The sequence below is a fragment of the Eleutherodactylus coqui genome, chromosome 2 (assembly GCF_035609145.1).
Source record: "Eleutherodactylus coqui strain aEleCoq1 chromosome 2, aEleCoq1.hap1, whole genome shotgun sequence".
NCBI classification, from domain to species: domain Eukaryota; kingdom Metazoa; phylum Chordata; class Amphibia; order Anura; family Eleutherodactylidae; genus Eleutherodactylus; species Eleutherodactylus coqui.
Window position 1 is genome coordinate 264,336,789 of NC_089838.1, and position 23,126 is coordinate 264,359,914.

Sequence of the window (23,126 nt, forward strand, 5' to 3'; positions counted from 1 at the left end):
AAAGAACTGGGTCAATACCCCATCAAATTGAAACAAATAGGGGAACATTTAACAAAAATTTGCATCACATTTATGTGCACTATATGATCTGAAGCCGAATTGCTATTTAGTTTCTTTCCCTTTAAGCTGCAACACACCAGCCGTAGAGTAATGTCTACTATATGATGTACCTGTGTATTAATTGGCATAGGTAATAGACTTTATGCAATAATAATATTGATTTATGTGCGGCTAATGAAGAAGACCTGATAATGTGATAACGTGTATAATCATTAATGTAAAAAGCTTTATATATGAATGCCTAGAGAATAAGGGTGGAAAGGGGCAAATATGTATGTGATGATGTATCATTTATTCATTATTCATATAGCACTTACATCCTACCGAGAATACATTGGTCCTTGCCCCCAGCGGGGCTTACAAACTAATTTCTGTATCTTAAGCAATTTCCCTATCTCTAGGGTCAATTTCATAGGAATCCAATCAAACTCGCATTGAAAGGAAACCCATATAAACAGTCACACTCCATGTACTGTTTGCGCTGGTCATACATGTACCCATGGCCTCAGTGCAGCCAGACTGGGATGATAACCACTGAGGAAAAGTGTCAATAAATTTGTTTTACTAACACAGAGACTTAATTTACTTTAACAAAAATTCTTTAAAGGTGTTTTCTGGGATGTAAATTTTTTATTTTCCTAAGGCCTTTCTCACACAGCCGTAGGCATTTTTACATGCGCCCGCCGGCGCTGTAAAAATGCTTGAACGGGCGCACAAATCTAACGTTTGTTCGCCCGTTCAGACGGCATGGGCCCAGTGCATATACACCGAGACCGCCATGCTATCCTGATGTTGCCCTTCCCTCCCCCTTGCCGGCTCACCTCCTCTCTCCTCTCCTCTGGCTGTTTGCATTAGGAGGAAGTGGGATGGGGCGGAGGTAAGCTTCCGCCCCTTATTCGCACCCAGCAATGGGAGGAGCCCTTCCCTGTCCCCTCCCATTGCAAACAGCCGTAGGGGAAGAGAGAAGAAGGAGGAAGTTTAGCAGTCACGCTGCTAAACTTCCTCCAACCTCCCTTCTCTGGCCGCTGTCATTGGCTTCCATAGGAGCCCATGCAGCGGCCGACATATTCCAGATGGAAAGATAGTTCCAGGACTATCTTTTTAACGCGGTGTGAAAGCGCCCCACGTTATATTGGCCGGGCGCTTTTATGCCGTGGGAATACGGGCATGGGATCGTGGCGTATATCGGCCGGCCGTGAAAACGGCGGCCGATATACCCTCATGTGAAAGAGCCCTCACGCCAATTTTACACCAGCATAATGTCACATGTCCATAATAATACGGATCCGTAATACTAATGTGTTAGAGATGGCATTGCAACCAGATTTGTAGTTGCACAATAGTAAATATTACAAATGAATGCAAATACAGAGACAAAAGGGGACAAAAGTAGAGCATGCTACGTTTTTAAAGCACGCCTGTGAAATATACGGCCATGTAAATAGATACATAGATTTACATTAGCATCATATTACGGTCCGTACAACACAGGCCGAATACAGAGTCAAAATACGTTTGTCTGTAAACTGTCTAAAGCAACAGCAAAAAACTCGAAGATTTATTAATATATTCCCTGCTCTCTCTCATGTCCTTACATTATAAGTAGGCTCCAGTGTATGAAAAATGGCCATGGTTATAAATACTATGAAACTGGATTATGTAACATGACCACACAGACATGTCATCCAGTGGATGAATCCAATGGGTAGCAGATTAGTAAATCACATCTTTTTGCAAAGAATAAATCAGATTGCCACAAAATGAGGCAGGTATACTAATACTGTCTAATACTAAGGGTGTAGGTCCAGCGTAGGATAAAAACTCTTTCCCTTAAGTGAAATGTCTTTGATTAAGGGCAACATGCTTGCCTGAAACATGTAAGACGGCACATGCTTCTTGTTCCTCTGTGTCTATCTGAAATTTTTAATAAAGAGAAAGAGTTTTTATCCTACGCTGGATCTACTCCATTTTCCCATGCATCATTTGTGCTTACCAGCCAGTCCTTGCGTGGGAGTGACTACAGAGTAGCTGGTTTATGGTATGCCTTTCAATACCATCTAATAGTTAGATAGTGCAAACTTAGGGCCCATTTAGACCCACCGATTCTCGGTCAAAATTCGTTTAAAGCCGTCTTTTGAGCGAGACTCGTTGGGTCTAAACGCACAGCCATCATGCAGTTTTCGTTAACGATTCGCTCATCGTTGTCTTTCAGACAAGCTGAAAGACAACGACGAATCTTATCAGTGCCACGCACTGAGTTCTCAGAGGAATACCACTGATACTATTGTTTCAGCTGGTATCGCGCTTGGAGAACACAGCAGAAGTATGCAGAAGACAGCACTCCAGCTGTCTTCTGTATACCCAGCTCAGAGCACTTAGCTGTATACCAGCTGAGCGCTCCGACAATACAGCAGAAGTATGTAGAAAGCAGTGCTTCAGTTCTCTGCTGTATACCCCACTCAGTGCACTCAGCTGTATACCAGCTGAGTGCTTCATGAGCACAGCAGGAGTATGCAGCATACAGTGCTCCAGCTGTGTTCTGCATACCCCGCTCAGAGTGTTCAGCTGTATATCAGCTAAGCACTTTGAGAAGACAACAGCTGTATGCAGAAGATAGCGGTCCCGCTTGTCTTCTGCATACAGCGTGAGCCTTCATTTACACACTTATACAAAGTGAATGTTCAAAACTGTCACTCAAACAGCCGTTTAAGCAAATTCTGAGCGATCATCTTGCTGTGTAAATGCACATAACGATTATCGCTCAAAAGATGTCTTTTGAGCGATAATCATTGTGTCTAAATGGGCCCTTAGACTAAATAGTCTTAAAATGCATCAGATTTATCCCAGTAGCTCTGCTGAATGATAAATCTGTTGACTCTTTAGACTATCTAGTCTAACATTATACCACCTACTAGTTGATGTAGTGTATGCCAAAACTTTTGGTGCAGTTTGGTACATTTAGGCACTCCTCTTTTCACAAGACCATGCTCCTTTGTTGGATATGATGAAAAGTGTCTGAAAGTGTCTAAAACACATCATAATTCAGGTCTAAATATGTTAGACAGTATTTTTTATGCAATTTGCGCCAGTTCACCATCAAATTCTCAAAAGTAAATCAATAACTTTTACAAGCTGTTGTATATGGGACTATGTTAGTAGAGTCTATAACACTGTTATCATGTACATATTTTACAGATAATCTAATGTAATGTTTCTGTTCTTATATCAATTTTACTCTCACATCAGGAAAAGGCCCTGCAGAGAATTGCGCAGGACCTTCCACAGGTCTTGGAGCACTATGCTCAACCAGTGAACAGGCATCGTTATTCAACATGGGAAAAGTTTCTACAGGTATTCCTGAGCCAAGGTAAGTGTGGGAGCCCTTTTTGTTTGTCATCGTTATACCACCTTGGTCAGGTCTCTGTGTTTCACCTTCCCAAAAACCCATAAATGGGGAAAATTGGCTTCTACCTCATTGGGTTTTTTTTTTGCCTTCCTCTGGATCAACATTGGGGGGTAATAGGCTGAACTGAATGGACAGAGGTCTTTTTTCAGCCTTAAATACTATGTTACCATATAAGATTGGTCCAAAAAAAGGGGAGATTTTCCTTTTGTAGCTTTCCTCCCTTTAGGATGCTAGACTGTGTGAAAAAAAAGCCTAAGGCTGCATTTACACAGCATCATTGACTACACTGTGCCTTTCCGTCGCTGGGTTACATCTGAATAGCTAAAAAGCATATTCAAACGGAACCCTGAATGGAACCATTGACTTTAATTAGTCAAAAAGAGACCAAAAGTGCAAACTTTGGTCTGTTTCACGTGTCCTCCAAAAATGACAGACATGAATGGATACCAATAGTGTAGTTGACCATACCTTTTTAGCCACTTAAATGGGTTGTCTGGTTACAGGGCTGAGGATGGGCAAGTACTGCTTGATTTGTTATTTTACTATATCTACACCTGCCACGTAACCGGACAACCCATAAATGGGATAACCCATTTAACGACACATGAGTTACATACACGACATTGGTCACCTGGGGGATCATGGAGTAGGCTCAGGATCACAATCTCCCTCATTATACTGACATGCAGAACAAAACTAATGTTATTTTTACCGCACCATAAATGCCATAGAAACACAACCCAAAAAATAATGGTGCGATTGCTTTTACTTTCCATTTAACTGCACTAAAATTGTTAAAGGCTTCCAATGCATTAAATGGTACTATTAAAAAAAAAGAATTCTTCCTGCAAAAATCAAGCCATCATGAGGCTACGGTGACTGAAAAGGAAAAATGTTAGGACTCTTGGAAGGCGGGGATAAAAAACTGAAAAATGACCGGTCCTTAAGGGGATTAAGGCTCTGTACACATACTATACTAATGGTGGCTTCACATCAATCTGAACTTATTTACTTCGTATTTGCGCTCACAAAAAACATGCATGCATGTTCGCATTGATTTTAGTGGGAAATTAAGTGTAATTAGTTTAATATGTGCTACTTTCATACGCATATGCACAAAAATAGAACATGCTGCATCTTTTTTGGAACGACCGAAATGTGTGCGTAAAAAAAAGTACATGTGACTGAACCCATTGAAATTAATGGGTTCTATTCACTGCATATTGCATAATATGCAGCGCAAACGCATTTGTGTGAATAAGCACTTAAAGTGCAGTATTTCTAATGTAGCTCTTATAAGCAAAACAGGAACCAGATAAATAAAAGAGTAAAAATATTAATCTTTTCATTCTAATTTTCCTCTATTTTGAGAAAATTGCTCTATGTGAACTGGCCCAAAGGTCAGCAGCTCTTTAGCTGTTGTTCTACATCTGTATTTGGCACAGAATAGTTAGCTTTGCAATTTTTTTTTTTGAGGGATATGCAATATACAGAAAAAGTTGTAAAAAATTAAAAGTACAGAAAAACCTCCAAAAGGTAAATAGAATCTTCTCACCAGTTTTCTTTCTTTTCTGACTGCGTTCAGTCGAAACGTTGTCTTGTTATGCAAAGCTGTGGCAATAAAGAAAGAAAACTGGTGAGAAGATTCTATTTGCATTTGGGAGGTTTTTCTGTACCTTTGATGCTGCTCTACTATTACAATTGTACTTTATGGACAGTGGATGACGGGTCCTCATCTATTTTGAGCTTGCATCATTGCCCATGAGTGCTCCCTACTATTGAAGGTGGATTGATTGAGTGCTGCCACCATATATCTTTTGTAAAAAATTAAAAAACGCTAAAATAGAAAACATGTAAAATTCTATCTTCTCCATAGTTCTAATGTAAATAACCCAAAAACATATAAATAAAAATAAATAAATATAAGACATACAGCATTAAATTTTGGCTATAGGTTTACTTTGTAACAAAACTGAGATACTAACTTTGAGGCTACATTGGGTCAGGACCGCTATCTTTTCTCCTTAGAGAGAGCTCCTAGAAGGTGAGTGAGTGAGGAGACTTATCTGGCCATTCATACTCCTCTGGGTAATATGCAAATAAGGGAGATGTAACAATACCTCTGCAGCACCACCTATTGGAACGTAGCATTCCTGCAAATCAATGTTAGACTCTTTATACAAGCCTTGTAACAATGACTGGGAATTGAAAGCCAAGCCAGAATCCATACACAGACAGATGTTTTGGAGTACATTCACACGTGCGAGAATCTCTCGACAGTTTTGTGTGTCGCTTCTGTTTTACCCATGTACTTATCCTATGTTATTCCAGGAGGAGTGATTGAAGCTTTCCCACCAGCAGAAAGTATTACCTGCCTTACTATAGATCTACTGATCGCTCCAGATGGTGAAATCCAGATGTTGTCCTGTGGGGACCAAATTCACAGCTCCAACCCATTGCAAAGTGTAGGCAGCTCTGTTCCTCAGTGCTCAGTGCCTCCCGATATACTGACATCAATGTGCAATAACATTGGAGAGGCCTGCAAGACTCGCGGTATACTTGGATATTTATCTATAGAGCTGCTAACATTCATAGACCCTCAAAGTCTTGAGCAACAGGTAAGATGCTAGAATACAGTATAAGCTACGTAGAGGGCTTTACTTTTTTTGTTTACGTCTTAGGGTGACTACCCACAACTTTTTTTTTTTTTCACTGCGAAATTCGCAGCGTTGTTTTTCTGCAGGGGTCTATGGGACTTGTAATGTTAAAATCGCGATCGCGCAAAATCACAATTTACCGCGAAATCACGATTTTGCGTGATTGCGATTTTAACATTACAAGTCCCATAGACCCCTGCAGAAAAACAACGCTGCGAATTTCGCAGTGAAAAAAAACTGTAGTGGGTAGTCACCCTCAGATGGCAATTCTATCAAAAAAGTGTGAAGCTTTTATCACCCTGATTTTTATGTACAGCAATTGTTTTACATCATCAAATTTGATCCGTTAATATTACATTAAGAGGTGATTCCACCCAATACAATTCCATAAATGTTCTTTAAAGAGACCGCGTACAATAGATGTATGTTTGCCGAATGTCTGCAGACTCTCCTCCAATTGCAGATATCAGAGGAGATAAGGATCGGGGAGTTGGATTTCAGCTGCTCAATCCTTTTGTTATTTGGGAGATAAGCTACTGCCAGAGGTATCTTGACAGCAGCTTTCTCCCCTCTTTACATTCAGACCACATGAATGCCAAATATGCATGAATATGGGGGTGTCAGACAAAATAGCCAAATGAGTGGTCAGTCAACAGCTGTCTAATGTGTGTGGGCAGCCTTACTTTCAAAGGTTCAATTAAAGAGGTTATTTTCTTACAGACAACACTAATATGAGAACCTAGACCCAAAACAGCTGGGCTTTGCCAAGTGAAGTTTCCTTTGGTGCCTAATTGTAGTATTATAGTGTTATTACAATCAGGAGGCTGGAATCGGCACATGTGACGGGGCGGAGCTACGCGATGACGCGCACAAGGGGGCGGAGCCAAAACGCTGATGGTGCCGAGCCGAGCCGAAGGGAGAAGACCCATCTGCGCAAGCGCGTCTAAAAAAGCAAGAAGACACCGAAATTAGACGGAGCCATGGAGACCGGGGCGCCAGCAACGGAGCAGGTAAGTGAATAACTTCTGTATGGCTCATAAGTAATGCACGATGTATATTACAAAGTGCATTTATATGGCCATACAGAAGTGTATAATCCCACTTGCTTTCGCGAGACAACCCCTTTAAGTGCTCGATAGTCGTTGCACATAAAGTACTCTAACTCTGCATTCACACATGGGGGGAATTTATGACAGCCTTTACAACAGAATTCTTCGGTTAAAAAGTTGCAAATTTTGTTACAAGCCCCACTTTCAACAAAAACTGTGGCTTTTATTGTTTTTACGCCACACTCGCCACTTTATTGAAATAGGGACATGGTTTGATGCGAGGGCACATAGTCACCCCGGACAGAGAGATGTATGTATAATTTGCCTAAATTATACCAAACATCTACGCCTGCTCCTAGCTTGAATAGATTTCTGTGTTGACGCATTGAGGAGCGGAGATATGCCAGTCTTAGTAAATTTTCCCCCTTGGTATTTTTGTTGAATGTTTGAACCCCAGCAAACAACCGCAGCTAAAAACAACAGGTATTTTTCAAAAACTGCATGCTTTTAAAAAAAATGTTTTAAAACACATGTATTTTTAAAAAATGCATATTGTCTCTAAAAACGCATGCAGTCTTTCACAATATGTGCCATTTTTGTTGCAGTTTAAAAGTGCAGCAAAAAACTCTAAATCCGGCTGAAAATACCGGAAAAAAAGCACTGCATGCAGCGCTTCTTCTTCTGTCAAAAGCCGGGTAGCTGAGCGGAAAGCGGATGGACCCCATTATAGTCAATGGGGTCTGTCCGGCGATCTTCGGTTCCGTCTCTTTAAGGCTGCAGTGATTTCCCTTTACTGCTTCCCGAACAGAGCAGGAAAGAGGAATCCCCAACTACTATTATACACCTGACTGGCGAAGTCCAGCAGAGTGAAAGCTGATACTGTTGGGAACTTCTTTCTGATGTTCATATACTTTAATTGGGCATACGGAAAGGGGTTGTGAAGATGGGGGCAACCTCTTAAAACAAATTAGATCTTGTTTTATTTCCTACCCTTCTTAAAAAAATACCCTATAGCTTTTATTACTGTACTACCCAGTTCATCCAAAAATAAGACCTCTCCCGAAAATAAGTCCTACCCTGATTTTTCAGGATTTTCAGGAAGGCTTGAAATATAAGCCCTAGCTGCATTATTTTTTTTAAAGAAGGCATGCTTACCTACCAGGCTTGGTCCAGGTCCTCCTGCTCCTGTTGGAGCCTCGGCATGTGTCCTGAAGCCCTCGTTCGCCCACAAAAGATCACTTCCTGGTTAGGGAATTCATAAATCCCGCCTCCAGGAAGCGATGGCTCTGATTGGTTCTCGAGCACCGCTCAGCCAATCAATGCAGCACCTGATGAACTAATGCGATGGCTGTGATTGGTTCATCGAGTGCTGCATTGATTGGCTGAGCAGTGGTCGAAGAACCAACCATAGCCATCATGTATAGAGGCGGGATTTATGAATTGGCCAATCAGTGTTGCGGCTCAGCACGTCAGAGCTCCGGAGAGCAGTGGGAGAACCCAGACGGAGCCTGCTAGGTAAGTGTAATAAGACATCCCCAAAAATAAGACCTAGTGCCTCTTTTGGGGCAAAAGCTAATATAAGACAGGGTCTTATTTTCGGGGAAACACGGTATTACTGCCATATCAATTAGCTCCTTATGAAGTTGTGTATCTTATGTATGTGAAGTCAGCAATTCGATAGTAAGCTCCTCTGCCACACCATGCATGATGTGAATAGTTAAAAACTCTTATAATATAAAAATGAAAAATAGACATTTGACTAATGAATTAGTTTTAGAATCCCCTGACGAGGAGATACTGCTGGTGACTTGTCAGCTGTGTGTAACACAGACTTTAATCAGTGCACTTTTTGACAGCCATCACCTAGTCGAATGGCTTAATAAAAACGGCAGTATGACTGACAATTGTTTCTGGCAGCAAAAACAATCTGAATTGTTCTGGTCATGTTTGTCCATCTCTAAATAACAGAAGTGGACAGCCCCCTTGTGGGCAGCTCGTTACCAGCTGCCGATTAGCACTTCTCCTGCCCCCCTAGAGCAGATCCTTACGATGACGGATTGGATCTTTAATAGCCCAGCAGATTCCTGCCAGTTGGTTATTAAGGAGCATCTCGGCAGTGATTCATTTAGAGGGCATTTGCTTGTGAATATGATTTAGAAATTAGCAGGAGTTTAGCAAGAGGCTGGGACTGGCTGACCTCTTAATAATGTTATAATGATGCCATTTAACATCCGCCGCTTACACCACTGACTCAGCTCAGTGCGCCAAGAGTAGTTTACTTGCTGGCAGGTAGCACAGAGAGGGAGACCCTAAATCTGACCTGACATCAAGTACTGATCAGGACAGATGTCTGTGTGCTGAATGTCAAGTAAGCTAAGTGGCTGACCTCTTAATTGTGACAATTGAATTCGCTCACTATGACCTTGCAAAAGTCATTACACACTGTGTACAAAGTATACAAATACAAGGCAGTAGTTCGTTCTGAAGAATGCACATGCATATTTCATAAGTGGTATGTCATCAAAGGGGTTAATACAGATTGCACAGTATATAGGTGTAGAGATGTATTTGCTTTAATGAAAATTTAAAAATGTCTGATTATTTGGTTTCTATGCTTACATTGTTTTTTAAGGCACTGCAGACTGGAGGACTGAAATCTTAGCAAATGCTGTCAGCGAGAGTAAACTGACAGCTCCTCCCCTGTTGTGAACTGAACATGTGTTGACTGCCTTTTCACTGAGCTATTACAGATGGCTGCATGACAGTGCCAGGGAATAGTGCAGGAGATCAGGAGGACAGAGAGCAGAGAAAGCTAGTATTACAGAGGGCTATAATTCACTCTCAGTGAATTTCCTGCTTTTATCAACAATAAGAGGGAAATGGCACCAGTAGCTACTCAGAGAGAGGATGGAGAAATAGCTGTGCAGTATTGAGTGGGTGTGATTATGCTACACAGCCTCTGAATGAAGAGAAGAGATGGGGAGCTGAGCTTGTTGTTCAAAGTGTTTTTATTGGGTTTACAAAAAAAAAAAAGAATATAGTGTAATAACTTGACATATACATTGCTTCACAGGCTCTTGTGCATTTTGTCATAAAATGTCATTCAAATAACAATTCGTATGAACTAGAGAAAGAAATAATAAGGTTAACATAGTGAAGAGTAGTGGTGAAAGAGAGAGTGATAGGTAGATGATAGAGGACAGAATAGGGGGGAGACAGAGGGGTCAGTGGGGGGGGGGGGACTGAGCTAGAACATGTTCATGGGACAGACCAGATGATCAGTGTTGGGAACACCCCTTAACCAGCAAATCAAGTATGAGACTTTCTAAATGCATGAGGAGGAAAACTCAATGCAAGAAAAACTGCATGAGAACATCATCATTTTTTTTTGTTGCAGGGACTTAGTAAGATATGCGTATATTGATTTTTCATGCACAACGATTTCCATAGCCTTTAAGACAACTTCTTTTCATGTTCCAATTAAGTTGATTGAACGGCACCCTAGTTGCTCTGTTAGATGCAATGTTTCCTTGGAAAAAGGTATGCAAATGGACGATAAAATTCTTCCGCAGCGCCACCTATTGGAAAGTAGCTACGACTCCGTATCTAACCTTCTAAAAGGCCTTGCAGCAATCATAAAAGTTAAGGTACTTAAATGACTGATTTTGCGGTCTGCCAGTAGCTTTTTGACCTGTGGAAAGCCAGGTAGCGCCATTAAATCTAGGTTTGGTTTCTAGACTTTTATTCTACTCATCCAGCATTGAAATATGTTGCATAATAATCATTGTTTGTGTTCTTTACTGATCTAGATTTGGGCTACAGATTTAGACTTGTGTTATAGTGATCAACTAGCAATGACACAGCTCCTGCTTTATCTTACCAATGGGACGCTGGACTGTAGAAACAGCCGCCTTACTGTGCCACCTGCGCCAAGGAAGGTAGAACGCCGCAGACACAAAGCTCAACCAGCAGAAGTAAAACCCTTTCCTTCTTATACTTAGCAAAGAATTTTAAATTGTAGAGCAAAGCAAATGCCAAATCTGAATGATTATCGGAATGCATGTATGCACACAGGCTAATTATAACAAAGTATCCTTCTGTGTATTAGTTTTACATTGAAATCTGACATCAAGGCATCACTGACACCCAATGAAGGGGAATGAAGGGGCTGAGACACTCTGTGATCTCCCAAACCCCTCTGGTACCACTCAGTTTTCCGGCACAGCATTCTAAGCAAATCACCATTTAAGGGCTTGTCCAGGGTTAGAAAAACATGGCTGCTTTCTTCCAAAAACAGCACCATCCTTGTCCATAGGGTTGCATTTGGTAATGCAGCTTAGCTCCCATTCACTTCAAAGGAACTGAGCTACAATACTACACACAACATACGGTCAGGAGTGGTGCTGTTTTGGGGAGAAAGTAGATTATTTTTCAAATCATGGACAACCCCTTTAATTTGAATGTCACTCTGTTTAGACTGTTGTAGCAGAGATATCATGTTATAGAAATCACCGAGGGGCACCAAAAGTAGAGTCTGAAGGTCAAACAAGCAGGCAAATATTCAGGTAACAGAACATGGTCCTGGTCAAACCTTTAGTTTATGTTTTGACCCAATGTAAACTCTATTTTACAGTTTATTCTAGAACTGTTTCTGAGTTACAGCCTGTGTTATAGCCCAGAGCTGAATTCACAATTCTATAAACTTCAGAGCTGAAATTTGTTACAATTTCTTGCTGATGCAAAGTATGCATGAAGCTTGCTTCGTTGATTTGCCTTCTTGCAAGTTTAGTTTTTACATCAGATACCTTACAGTGATTTGATGCAGGATAACTCACTACCCCACTGTTTTACACTTCTCAGCTGAGTTTTGGTTCGCCTGATCTTAAAGGGGTTTTCTGAGTCTTATCTGTAAAACTCCTTCTGCATGCACGAAAATATCAAATAGTGATCTGCTCACTTCTCCCCGCTCCTGTTGTGTCCGCTGTGCTGCTCCGTGCCTCCCTTCTGATGTCACATTTACAGGCTGCTTGATCGTTGAGCTGTTATTGGCTGTAGCACCTGTGATGTCCCGTAAATCAGGCAGCTTGTATACAAACACGGGTGCGGAGGAGCAAGCACCGACGTGGAACACAGCGGTAGCGAGGAGAGACAGGTAGATCACCGTTTCAGTGTTTGCAGAAGGAGTTTTACAGATAGACTATAACTCGGACAATCTCTTGAACCTTCAGAATTGTGCATGCAGCTCTTGACTCTAACATAATATAGGATCAGTACAGGATAAGTAATTCAATATATATACAGAAGCTTGCTTGGCATTTTATGTAGAATGTCTACAGTTGCAAGATAAAGTAAGTGAACCTATTTGAAATTCTGACATTAATTACTAATAAAATGTGGTATGATCGTTATGGAAATCACAATTATAGACAAACACGATCTAACTAACTTAATAATACACAATTTATCGTTGTTGTCTTTTATTGAACACATTGAAAGAAATCCACATCACAGGGAGAAAAACTGAGCATGCCCTTGAATTATCAACCTGAAGATCCCACTGTAACTGCAAAAAGACTTGCATAATGCTGAGGAGGGATTTCGGACCATTTCAAATATGTTTCAGTTCATCAATATTTCTGGAATACCTTGCTTGCAACTGTATGTGTAAATAGTGTTCAAAGTTAACCATACACTATATTTATGGGCATCTGTATGTTACCGGTAGTTGGTTCACTAGAGTTAGACAATATTTGAGTCAGTGTTAAAAAACATAGTTAGTGGGATTAGGCCGGTTTTACATCTGTTTTGGTGACTCCGGACGGAAGTTCCGTCACACTTCCGTCTCAAAGTACCGGAAGAAAAAGCGCTGCATGCAGCGCTTTTTCTTCCGTCCAAAAACCGGGCAGCCGAGCGGAAAGCAGACGGATCCCATTATCCTCAATGGGGTCCGTTTGGTGCTGTTCGGTTCCATTCAGAGAAGGAGCCATTCGGCTGCAGGGCTTTCCCTCTCTTGCTCCCCAAGCGGAGCAGGAAAGCGGACCCCCGAGTACAGAAGTGAAACCTCCCCTTATTCCGACAGGCTCTACAGCTGAGATTGCATTATGTGTTAATCATGAACTCATAGAATGGTTGGCTGTGTGGGCAGCTAGAGAATCATTCCTGCCATATCTACTTATGGTCTATTCTCATGCATTACATGTTTTCCTGTACTGTTCCTGCTGTTCTCTCATTTAATGAAGTTTATCTCCCTTTTAGTAAGACGCAGTCTAGTGTGACTCACCACGCTGTTACCTTTCTGCATTAACACCCACTTTTCCCTGTTTATGAACCCCCTTCAATAAAAGAATACATTTTCTCAGTGCTGCTGCTCCTGTAATTATGTATAAAACCAATCACTCATTATTTGTAAGATAGATGAGGCTAAATAAGCACAGCATTAATAATTTACAAGACTCTTCATTATGCCAGTGTATGGGCTGCGAAGACCCAGCAAGAGCAATGCCAACCCTTAAACAATGGCGTTCCATCACCGCGGCCCCATCCTGCTTCACGCTTGTTAAACAGAGACATGGATTATTCTATCAAATGCTCCTCTAGTTTCTGCTCCCCCACTGCAAGGGAACAGCTTCTGAAATGCACCTCCTATAGTCCCCCCTCGGCACGTTAATGACTCCAGCCATGGGTGATATTAATTCTGCAAATATTATAAACATGATTAGCTTGCACTCAGAGATTTATTGCGGCAGAGTTTTCCAAGTGCTGCTGTCAAGGTTCACGCTGGCATTTCATTATATTCGATGGGATCAAATGTACCAAATGATCTGTAGGGTTGTGTTACACAGGCACTCCTTCACTGTATTCACATTACTTGATGGGGGTAATACATGAAGTCATTTTTGGGCCTCACTAATATTAAATCAGTGTTTCATGCAAGGACCAATTCTACCCCTGAAGAAAAGCAGTATGATCTAAACATTAGCTTTCTTCAGATCATATTGTACATTGCTAATATTAAATGCACTGAAGGACTTTTACCAGTCCATGGGTCCCCATTGTAGTGACAGCCACTATTTTGTGTCATTTGCTTGTCTTGATCCAGAAATTACTGGGACTAGAGATGTTCTGCTTGTTCAGAAAAGTTTGAAAGCAACATCTTGCTGCTCAGCATCAATTAGCATATTTTTCATACTATGGCAGCCTGCACAGGGCCAGGTCAGATCCTGCTGCGAGAATTCTCGCAGCGGGATGCGACTCGTGCCCCGGTATTGACCTTATACTCACCCGCCCGGCGTCTTCTCTCTCTGCTCTGCGATGTACTGGCTGGCGTACAGCCGCACATGCGGAGTGCAGAGCTGGCGCGTCAGCGGTGACTTTTCTGTGCGGGCCTCTGCGAGACCGCGATTAGTTTACTGCGCAAATTTTCATGCGGTCAAATCGCGGCTGTTTGCATAGGATTGCATTATCCTATCCACGGGCGTTTTCTCGAGCGATTTTTTTTTTTTGTGCGCAAAACTGATGCGCACAAAAAATTGCGTGACCGAAGCCAGTGCCACGGCTGAAAAAACCGCTGCTAGCAGTGTTTATCAGCCCAATGGGCTCGGTCGCACAGGGGCTCCCCGCTATCCTCTGCCACAGCTGTGGCAGAGGAGAACGTTGTTCGCCCATTGAATTCAATGGAGCCAGCAATACAGCCAGCTCCATTGAAAGCAATGGGCTGCCGGCTAGCGCTGTATTAATTTTCGGGGAAGGGCTTCAAATATCCAAAAAAAGTGTAGAAAATAAAAAAATATATATGCTCACCTTTTTGCAGCTGCCGGAGTTCAGCGCATCCAGCCAGCTCTTCTCCTGAACTGCTTTCTGTAGTATTCAGCAGGTGGGGATTTAAAATCCCCGTTGCTGAATGGGCTGCCTCTGATTGGTCACAGCCCTTAGCCAATCAGAGGCAGCTCTCACTCACCCATTCATGAATTCATGAATGGGTGAGTTAGTGCTGCCTCTGATTGGCTGAGCACTGTGACCAATCAGAGGCAGCTCTCAGCTGTCATTCAATAGCTGTGACTAAGCCCTTACTATGTTATACAGGGTCAGAGAGGTCTGCTCCCGCTCCGTGCCCTGTGTATTTTGTAGATGGCAGTGGGAGCCGAAACTGCTGATTGGTTGGGGTCCCGAAAACCCATTAACTATGGATCACCTATCCTGAGGATAGGTCATCAATAAAAATTGCCTGTGAAACCCCTTTAAACATGTTTTTCCAGTATTCAAATGGACTTTCAAAGAAACATTTTGCTGTCTTTTTGCTCCCTTCCTCTTAGGTTTCCATTTTTTACTGGAACAAATAGAGCTGCAGACTGTATGTGGAAAAAAGCCTCAAATGTTTAATTCTGTTTTTCGGCTCCCAAAACAAAATAGAGATACGTTATTGTGCAGTAAAGCCCCTTCACAGGTCTGAATAGGCCCTAAGATGCACCTGACTAAAAGACACACCCAGGTGTTAGACAATAGAAAATGGGGAAAAAATATGTGCTACTAATTAATACTCCCTTGTGGTCAAAGGAAATGGGGGGGGGGGGGCAGTGTAAAACAGTGTAAAAGTGCACCTTATAGTTAAAAAATACAATATTTTCTTATTTCATGTTGCTTATATATTGGATAAACACATTCAGAGATTGTCACCGTTCACATTAGTAAGTTTTTGCAGTGTGGGTGTAAGTCAGTGTCCCAAACCTTTCAGTGAAATGATTCTTATGAACAATAAACTAGTTGGAATCCTGAGTGTGTTTAATGATATGAGGGTATTTGGAAATGTATGTCCTGTCCTTTCTGGGTTTGTATGGAGAGGGTTCAAGAGCTGATCCCGCTCCATACACTGTGGGTGCCAACTGTTTCTTACAGCTCACACCCGCCAGTAACGCTGAGCACGGCTGTTAACCCCTTGGGTACTGCTGTCAGTTATGACCCAGATTTAAATCTCCCCGATTGAAGATCGTGGTGTAATGAAATACTATGGTATTACATTTTACTGCATCAGCGATCAAACAATTGCAAGGTCAAGTCTTCTATTGAGACTAAAAAAACAATGAGTAAAAAAGAAATATTTTATTAATTATTAAAAAAAAGAATGGAAGGAAGTAAAAGTTTAGCCCCGCCCTCTTCCCTATATTTATAATCAAAAATCAAAACAAAAACATATTTTGTATTGCTGCACCCATAAAAGTTTGATCTATCAAAGTAATGCATCATTATGGTGAACGTCATCAGAAAAAAAATACACAATGCCAGAATGGCACTTATTTGGTCACCCAGTCTCCAAAATGGTACCAGTAGGTACTACAGGACATCCTGCAAAAAAACGAGCAGTCACTTAACTATGTAGACAGAAAAATTAAAAAAAGAGTTATGGCGGTCAGAAGATGGCGGCAGAAAATCATTTTATTCCTTTCCAAGGATAATTTGTTTTTTTAAAAGTAGTACAGCAAAAAAATATATACATAAATTCGGTATTGTAGTAATTGTACTGACCCTCAGAATAAAGTTATCATGTCATTTTTGATGCAGTGTATACACCGTAAAAACAAGACCTCCCCCCAAAAATGGCAGAATTGCGTTTTTTTTCTATTTCTTAAAGTTTTTCAGTACATTATATGGTACATTAAATAGTACCATTGAATAATACAACTCGGTCCGCAAATAAAAAAGCTCTCATACAGCGACGGCGATGGATAAATAAGGATTATGATTTTTTGAAAGTGGGGAGTAAAAAACGAAAATGAAAATGACAATAAAGGTCCGGTTTTTAAGGGGTTAATATAAAGTCTCCTTATTGGTAGGCTACAGGTCCACTTAAAGGCATAATAGTATTGACTTTTTTCAAGGTCTTGATAGGACCCACATAAACTGTAATAAATACCTCCTTGAACACAACATTTAGAAGCGTTTTTCCTGTTAGACGGGGAAGGCGGTGTAAACACAGGGAACACAATGGACCAGGTCAGCTGTAAAACTGAGCCATCGATACGTTACTCTTTGATTCCTCACAAAGGTTTTGGATTACAGCCTATAAAAGGTATTGATCAGAGGTAGCCATAAAGCGCAGTGCACACATGGCGGTCCTGCGGGAGCCTGGAAGGAAACAGGCTGCACCATTTTTATGTAGCACATCATTCAATGTCCTCTGTGATACACGGACAGGGACCACTTGTGTTTACTGAACCAGACGCAGGTACATAAGTGGTCTGTCCCCTATGTGAGGCGGCAGGATATAACTTTTACTCCTGTGGATTATTAGACTGAAATGAAGACCTCTTTTTCCATGGTGGAGTATAGATATGTGCAATTACTACATGGTCTGATGTATCAGTGATGTCACCTGCAATGTGATGTCAGCAGAATAAATGTCCTGCAACTGAGATTTAATAAAAAGTCATCTCTCTCATGGGAAATTCTCTTTTTTTTCCGTTTCCAGACTATAATATTAGACCGGGTTGCCGTTCTCAGCACACGCTTGGTTCACACAAACCTCTCACTTGTGTATTACAATGTCTTCTTCCAGATGTGTAAAGCCCATGGTATCGGTTATGATGTAAAGGTGAGACTATAGAAAATAACCACGTAGTACATGCTAAAAACGGAACATTATAGGATATTGTGATTGTTTGAAATGGGCAAAAAGATGCCTGTATACAGAGCTCCGATGCAGATGCTCCCCGGAACTGCAAAAAAACCACATGACCCGGGGAGCAGCTGCACCGGAGCTGTGTATACAAGTCGCCTGTGTATTATATATGCTGCCTGTGTATTACATGCGTATTTTTCACACATGTAATACGAGGCGTTAAAAGCTTGTTAATTTCCATTGTGCCATTCACACCATTACACGTGAAAAAAAAATCACAGCATGTCCTTTTTTGGTGTGCATAAAGCTGGGCTTACACGACCGTATTGGAATTGTGTATTATACGGGCTCTGTATGTCCATGTGATAGCTTGCAGGCAATCAATTACATTGCTGTATACTGCTTAAGTATTTTTACACACATGAAAAATACACGGGACGCATACGCCCATGTAAGTAAGCCCTAAGGCTCAGGGCTCAGTCACACGGGCGCATCACCGCCTGTGTTACTGCAGCCAGCAGACGGACGTACCTGAAGACGGACGTCTCTCTGCAGTGGCGGGAGGAAGAACATGTGACCGGCTCCAATGATCAGCGCTGGAGAGAGACGGCCGTCTTCAGGTATGGCCGTCTTCTAACTGTCAGTCACACGGGCGCATCGGCGCCGGTGTACGGGTGCCGATGCGCCCGTGTGACTGAGCCCTCAGTATGCATTATGGAGTCAGAGGGATTCCTTTAAGGTATATATATGTGTTCTGCTGTCACCTCTATGCATGGCTTAGCATGCCGAAGTAGAGGGTGTTTGTGATCAAACAATCTATAGTATAGCTTTACCATACTAGGTACCAACTGTTTTCTTCTGTCGCTGCCCCGATCAACAAAACAAAGAATAGCACATAGCATAAAACTTTTTTTTAATAATTATGTATTACAAAAAGTCTATCTACGCCTGTTTCCCCGAAAATAAGACAGGGTCTTATATTAATTTTTGCTCCAAAATATTTTTCTTTTTTACATGTATAGCTGCCTGGACACTATTTACATTGTCTTTTTTATTAACTGTAACTAGGGCTTAATTTTTGGGTAGGGCTTAGAGTTCAAGCATCCTCAAAAATCCTGAAGAATCATTCTGCACCCTCAAAAATCCTGAAAAACCATGCTAGGGCTTATTTTAAGGGTAGGTCTTATTTTCAGGGAAACAGGGTATTCCTATAACTATACAGGATATCCACAGAAATACCTATCCAGGGACCAGAGAGATCTTCCCGCAGTAGTGGTGCATCTTGTCTCCACCGGAACTATGGGTATGCGCTGGTAGAGTTATAGGGAACACCCACAGCTGATGATTAGCTACCTTCACGCCAGCTTTACACAGCGCCGAGACAGAGAACGAGGACACATTACAGCAGAGAATGTAGCCCAGCGGCGAGAGTGACAGCGGGGGACTGGAGCAGAGGAAATCTGCGGCTTATGTACCCGCACTTGACAGTTGCGCAGGGTTCAGCAGCGCAAGAGGAGGAACGGAGCACAGACTGCACTGCAGATGGGACGGCGTTGACGAGACTGACAGTGCAAAGGGGACAAGGGAGAGCGGCGCAGGAGGAGGACCAGAGCACAGATTCCAGTGCACATGGGATGACATCGAGGAGACTGGCAGCGCTGGAGCCAAGAGGGGACAAGGCAGAGCAGCGGAGGAGTGAGTGACACAAGGCGAGAGAGGAAACCCAGCAGGGAGCACACACAGCGCAGGAGTCGAGATGGGACAACGCAGAGTGGCGGGGTGAGTGACAGAGGGTGGGAGGAAAAATTTTGGATGTATGGCTGAGACAGTGACATGAGCCGTGATGGGAGATGATGGCCGAGCGGCATGCCAAGTGATAGCGGGGTCAGGTGTGGACATTGCAGGCTGTTGGGGGAGACTTACAGCAGGGGCCAGAAGCGCAGATGAACGAAGATGGCAGCCCAGCCAGGGAGCACACATGCCAGAACGCCTGGTATCAGCCAATCCGCTGTTGTGGGCGTCACCTGCCCCTCCCCATAAATTCAACCAGGCCAACCTATTCTTCCGGTGGAGACAAGATGCACCAGTACCCTTCCCTGCATTGCACAAGGGCATGCATGTTCCAGCGCTAAAATAGCCAAAGGGAATCAATGTAAGATGAATTAGCATAACAATGCATTTATTTATTGGTGGCAATTAAAAATGTCAGGAATGAATTAATGCAATAAAATATAAGGAAAGCTCTTTTTTGCCCCTGGTTAGGTATTTCTGTGGACACACAATCCTGTTTCTTGGCCACTACATTTTTAAACTTGAACCCTCTGGATTTACTCCTGAGGGATCACCGTAAGGCAGGTGAGTCCGACGGATATCCAGCAGCACTTTGTGACGTTGGCGAATCGGAGAGAAGAATACAAGGGGCCTTTGAAACGGTGACTCCAGGAATATGATGTGCCATCCATTCTGCCACGCTCATCCGTGTACCTCTTTGTATAGTGTTCTGATATACTACCCTGGATACGCCAGCCCGGGTTGCCCTGGATCTTACCCGCAACCCGGGCCCTGCCTACTTGCCTCCACTCCTGGCCAACCCCAGGACCGAGGAAGGGACGCTGGCGTACCTGAGTGGAATAGGTAGAATACCGACAGGAAAGGCAGATGATAATACCAACACGAAACAACACTGATAAAACTGAGGCAGATGGAAAAACCTGGCAGATAGTAACAAAAAAGCAGACAAGCTGACAGAGGCAGGAGACCTACAGATGCAGACTAGCTAACTCTCTGAAGGAAATCAACAACTGGCAGTGATTGCAGATTGCTTTTAAACCAAAGCCTCCCCCCAAAGGCGGAGAGAGGGAGGCAGCCGACTCACAACAGCACATAAAAAGCGAGCTCATGCACGGCAGCTGCACTCACCTGTGCACGCGCACACAGCGCCGCGAGCCACCAGCACACCGCCGGCCAGGCACCCGCACCCCCGGCAGCCGGACCACAAGCCAGGGGGACGCCCCCCAACCGTGGGACCCAGCACCCGCCACCCTGGGTGGAGCCGCAACTGCCGCATGGTAACATATAGTCGCCGATGGTGGTCATTTTGAACACTTTCTGTAAGATAGCAAAAGTTCATTACTTTGTTTCAGCTCCTGTATTTGTCTTTATCCTTTTACAGACAGAAATTATTTGTTATGCTAATTGTCTTACATTGACTCCCTTTGGTTATTTTAGCAGTGAAACAAGCTGCTCTATACACATACCCCCATGCAATACTGGAAAGATGGCTTCTGACCCATGATAGGCATTTCTGTGCACACCCAGTATACAGTATTACAAAAGTTTTTAATTTGATTAATTTAAAAAAATGCTCCCGTGTCCAGATATTGTGTCCAAGTTATAAAAGCTGCATCATCTGCTGTTCTTTTAATTTCAGTCCTTCTCAGATCGTCCACCTAATGTATCCACCGCTGGTGAGAAGAAGTCTCTTCTAGTGTGCAGATTCTTATTGTCAGGCCTGCAGAATAGCAGGAATCAATCGGTCAATCGGTCCCCTGTGTACTGTATAAGACGGACTGAGCATATGTGACCACCAGCATTGGCACTTTAGGTGGAGATTCTGTGAGGGAATTAAAAAAACTCCAGGAGGCACCATAGCAAGTAGGTAAAAGCAATATCTACACTAATATCTAAACTATTCCAGTGGAAAATGAGTTATGTTTTCCCTGATCTAATAGAGTAAAATAATAATTAGGTTACAAGCCTTTTAAACTAGTTAAAAAATATATAATTGGTTTGAACTTTAACTTTAAAATTTGGGGTATATGTATGGAAAAGCACAAGCCATGTTTATATGTGGTGTGAAAACAAGGGACAGCGTGGGGTCAATCAGGGAAACAGGAGCAGGAACTAGGAACAAGCAAAACATTTAGCAGGGGAGCTGTCTAGGGAGCTGAATAGCTCAGCAGATAGAGCTGCCGCCTGGAACACAAGAGCTCCTGAGTTAAGAGCCCTGACAGGAGGTGACAAAAATGTGACCAAATAACCATAAAGTGACATACACGGTGACATAAGGTAAGGTGTGTATAACAGTGACAGGTTTATAAATATACAAGCTCACAGGTTTTCTAACATTATGAAAGTCAATAGAACCTGTACATGTGGTAGTGAACAAGACGTGATGGCTATAACAGCATTGTGACGGAAGTTCATGTAGCAACAGTAAATGATGGAGCACGTGTAAATATGGTAATATGATGGTATTAGTGATAATAAATATGGTTATTGCCAGGGTCAGCATATGGTCTAGTGGCTACCTACTCCCTGTAGTGAACTAATAGATGATCATAGGACCCAATATACTCCTTCTCCCAAGCTATGGTTCACATAGACAGATTCTCCTACTTTTCGGGATTATATGTCAATTGGTCCAAATCAACACTCCTCTATACCGACCTCAACCCAAAAAATGACCCCTGTGTCACCAGGTACGGACTAAAACCGGTCTCATCATTTAAATACCTAGGGATATTTATGCCACACGACCATAACAACGCCATAGCAGAAAACATAACCCCACTTCTAGACAATGTCAAACACAAACTGAAGAGATGGGCCAAGCTACCGCTCTCTGTAGCCGGACGCATAAATCTCATTAAAATGACTATCCAGCCCAAATGTTTATACACACTGCAACACATGCCGGTACGGGTCCCCAAGCGCTATTTCCAATCCTTAAATTCTCTTATTATTACATTTATATGGAACTCCTCCCGCTCCAAGCTAGGCCTGACCACTTTACAAAGGCCCAAAAAACAAGCAGGAATGGCCCTCCCGGACCTTCGACTCTACTATCTGGCAGGACAACTGAGAAACATACGGGCTTGGGTGCTGGACGGGGAACTGCCTATAGCAGATAAACAGCTTGCAAAACAAGTAAAAGGCAATAATCTTCTGAATTATTTGGAATTTCCAGAGTGCACCAACCCCGCCGACACAGTCCCGCTCCATAAATTAGCTCTTGGCGTATGGAGGGAAGTAAAGACGCTACAGCAATACAAAAACACAATACCTGAGCTCCCTCTTTGGGATAACCCGGGCCTTACTGCATTACACTCAGTCCCAGACCCACAATATTGGACGACTCAGGGAATACACACACTGGGTGACATATATACGGAAGAAATACTTCCTACATTCACACAATTACGCGACAGGCTACAATCTCCGCAGCTTCAGCTATTCAGGTATTTCCAGCTAAGACACGCACTAAACTCCCAATTCCCGCCCACTTCAACCCGCATATCCAAATTCCCCACAATCGGTATTCTCAAGTCCCAAGGACCTAA

The 23,126-nt window shown here is 42.6% G+C and overlaps 1 protein-coding gene across 3 annotated transcripts in view; it reads left to right on the forward strand.

The window, feature by feature from the left end:
* Positions 1 to 23,126, forward strand: part of IQCH (IQ motif containing H) — a 118,632-nt gene that overhangs the window by 72,897 nt on the left and 22,609 nt on the right. For all 3 annotated transcript variants that reach the window (XM_066592930.1, XM_066592931.1, XM_066592932.1), the window contains 4 exons: positions 3,307 to 3,427; positions 5,798 to 6,084; positions 10,982 to 11,146; positions 17,635 to 17,757. In XM_066592930.1, the coding sequence (XP_066449027.1) occupies positions 3,307 to 3,427; positions 5,798 to 6,084; positions 10,982 to 11,146; positions 17,635 to 17,757 (696 nt within the window). The remainder of the gene's footprint in view (positions 1 to 3,306; positions 3,428 to 5,797; positions 6,085 to 10,981; positions 11,147 to 17,634; positions 17,758 to 23,126) is intronic.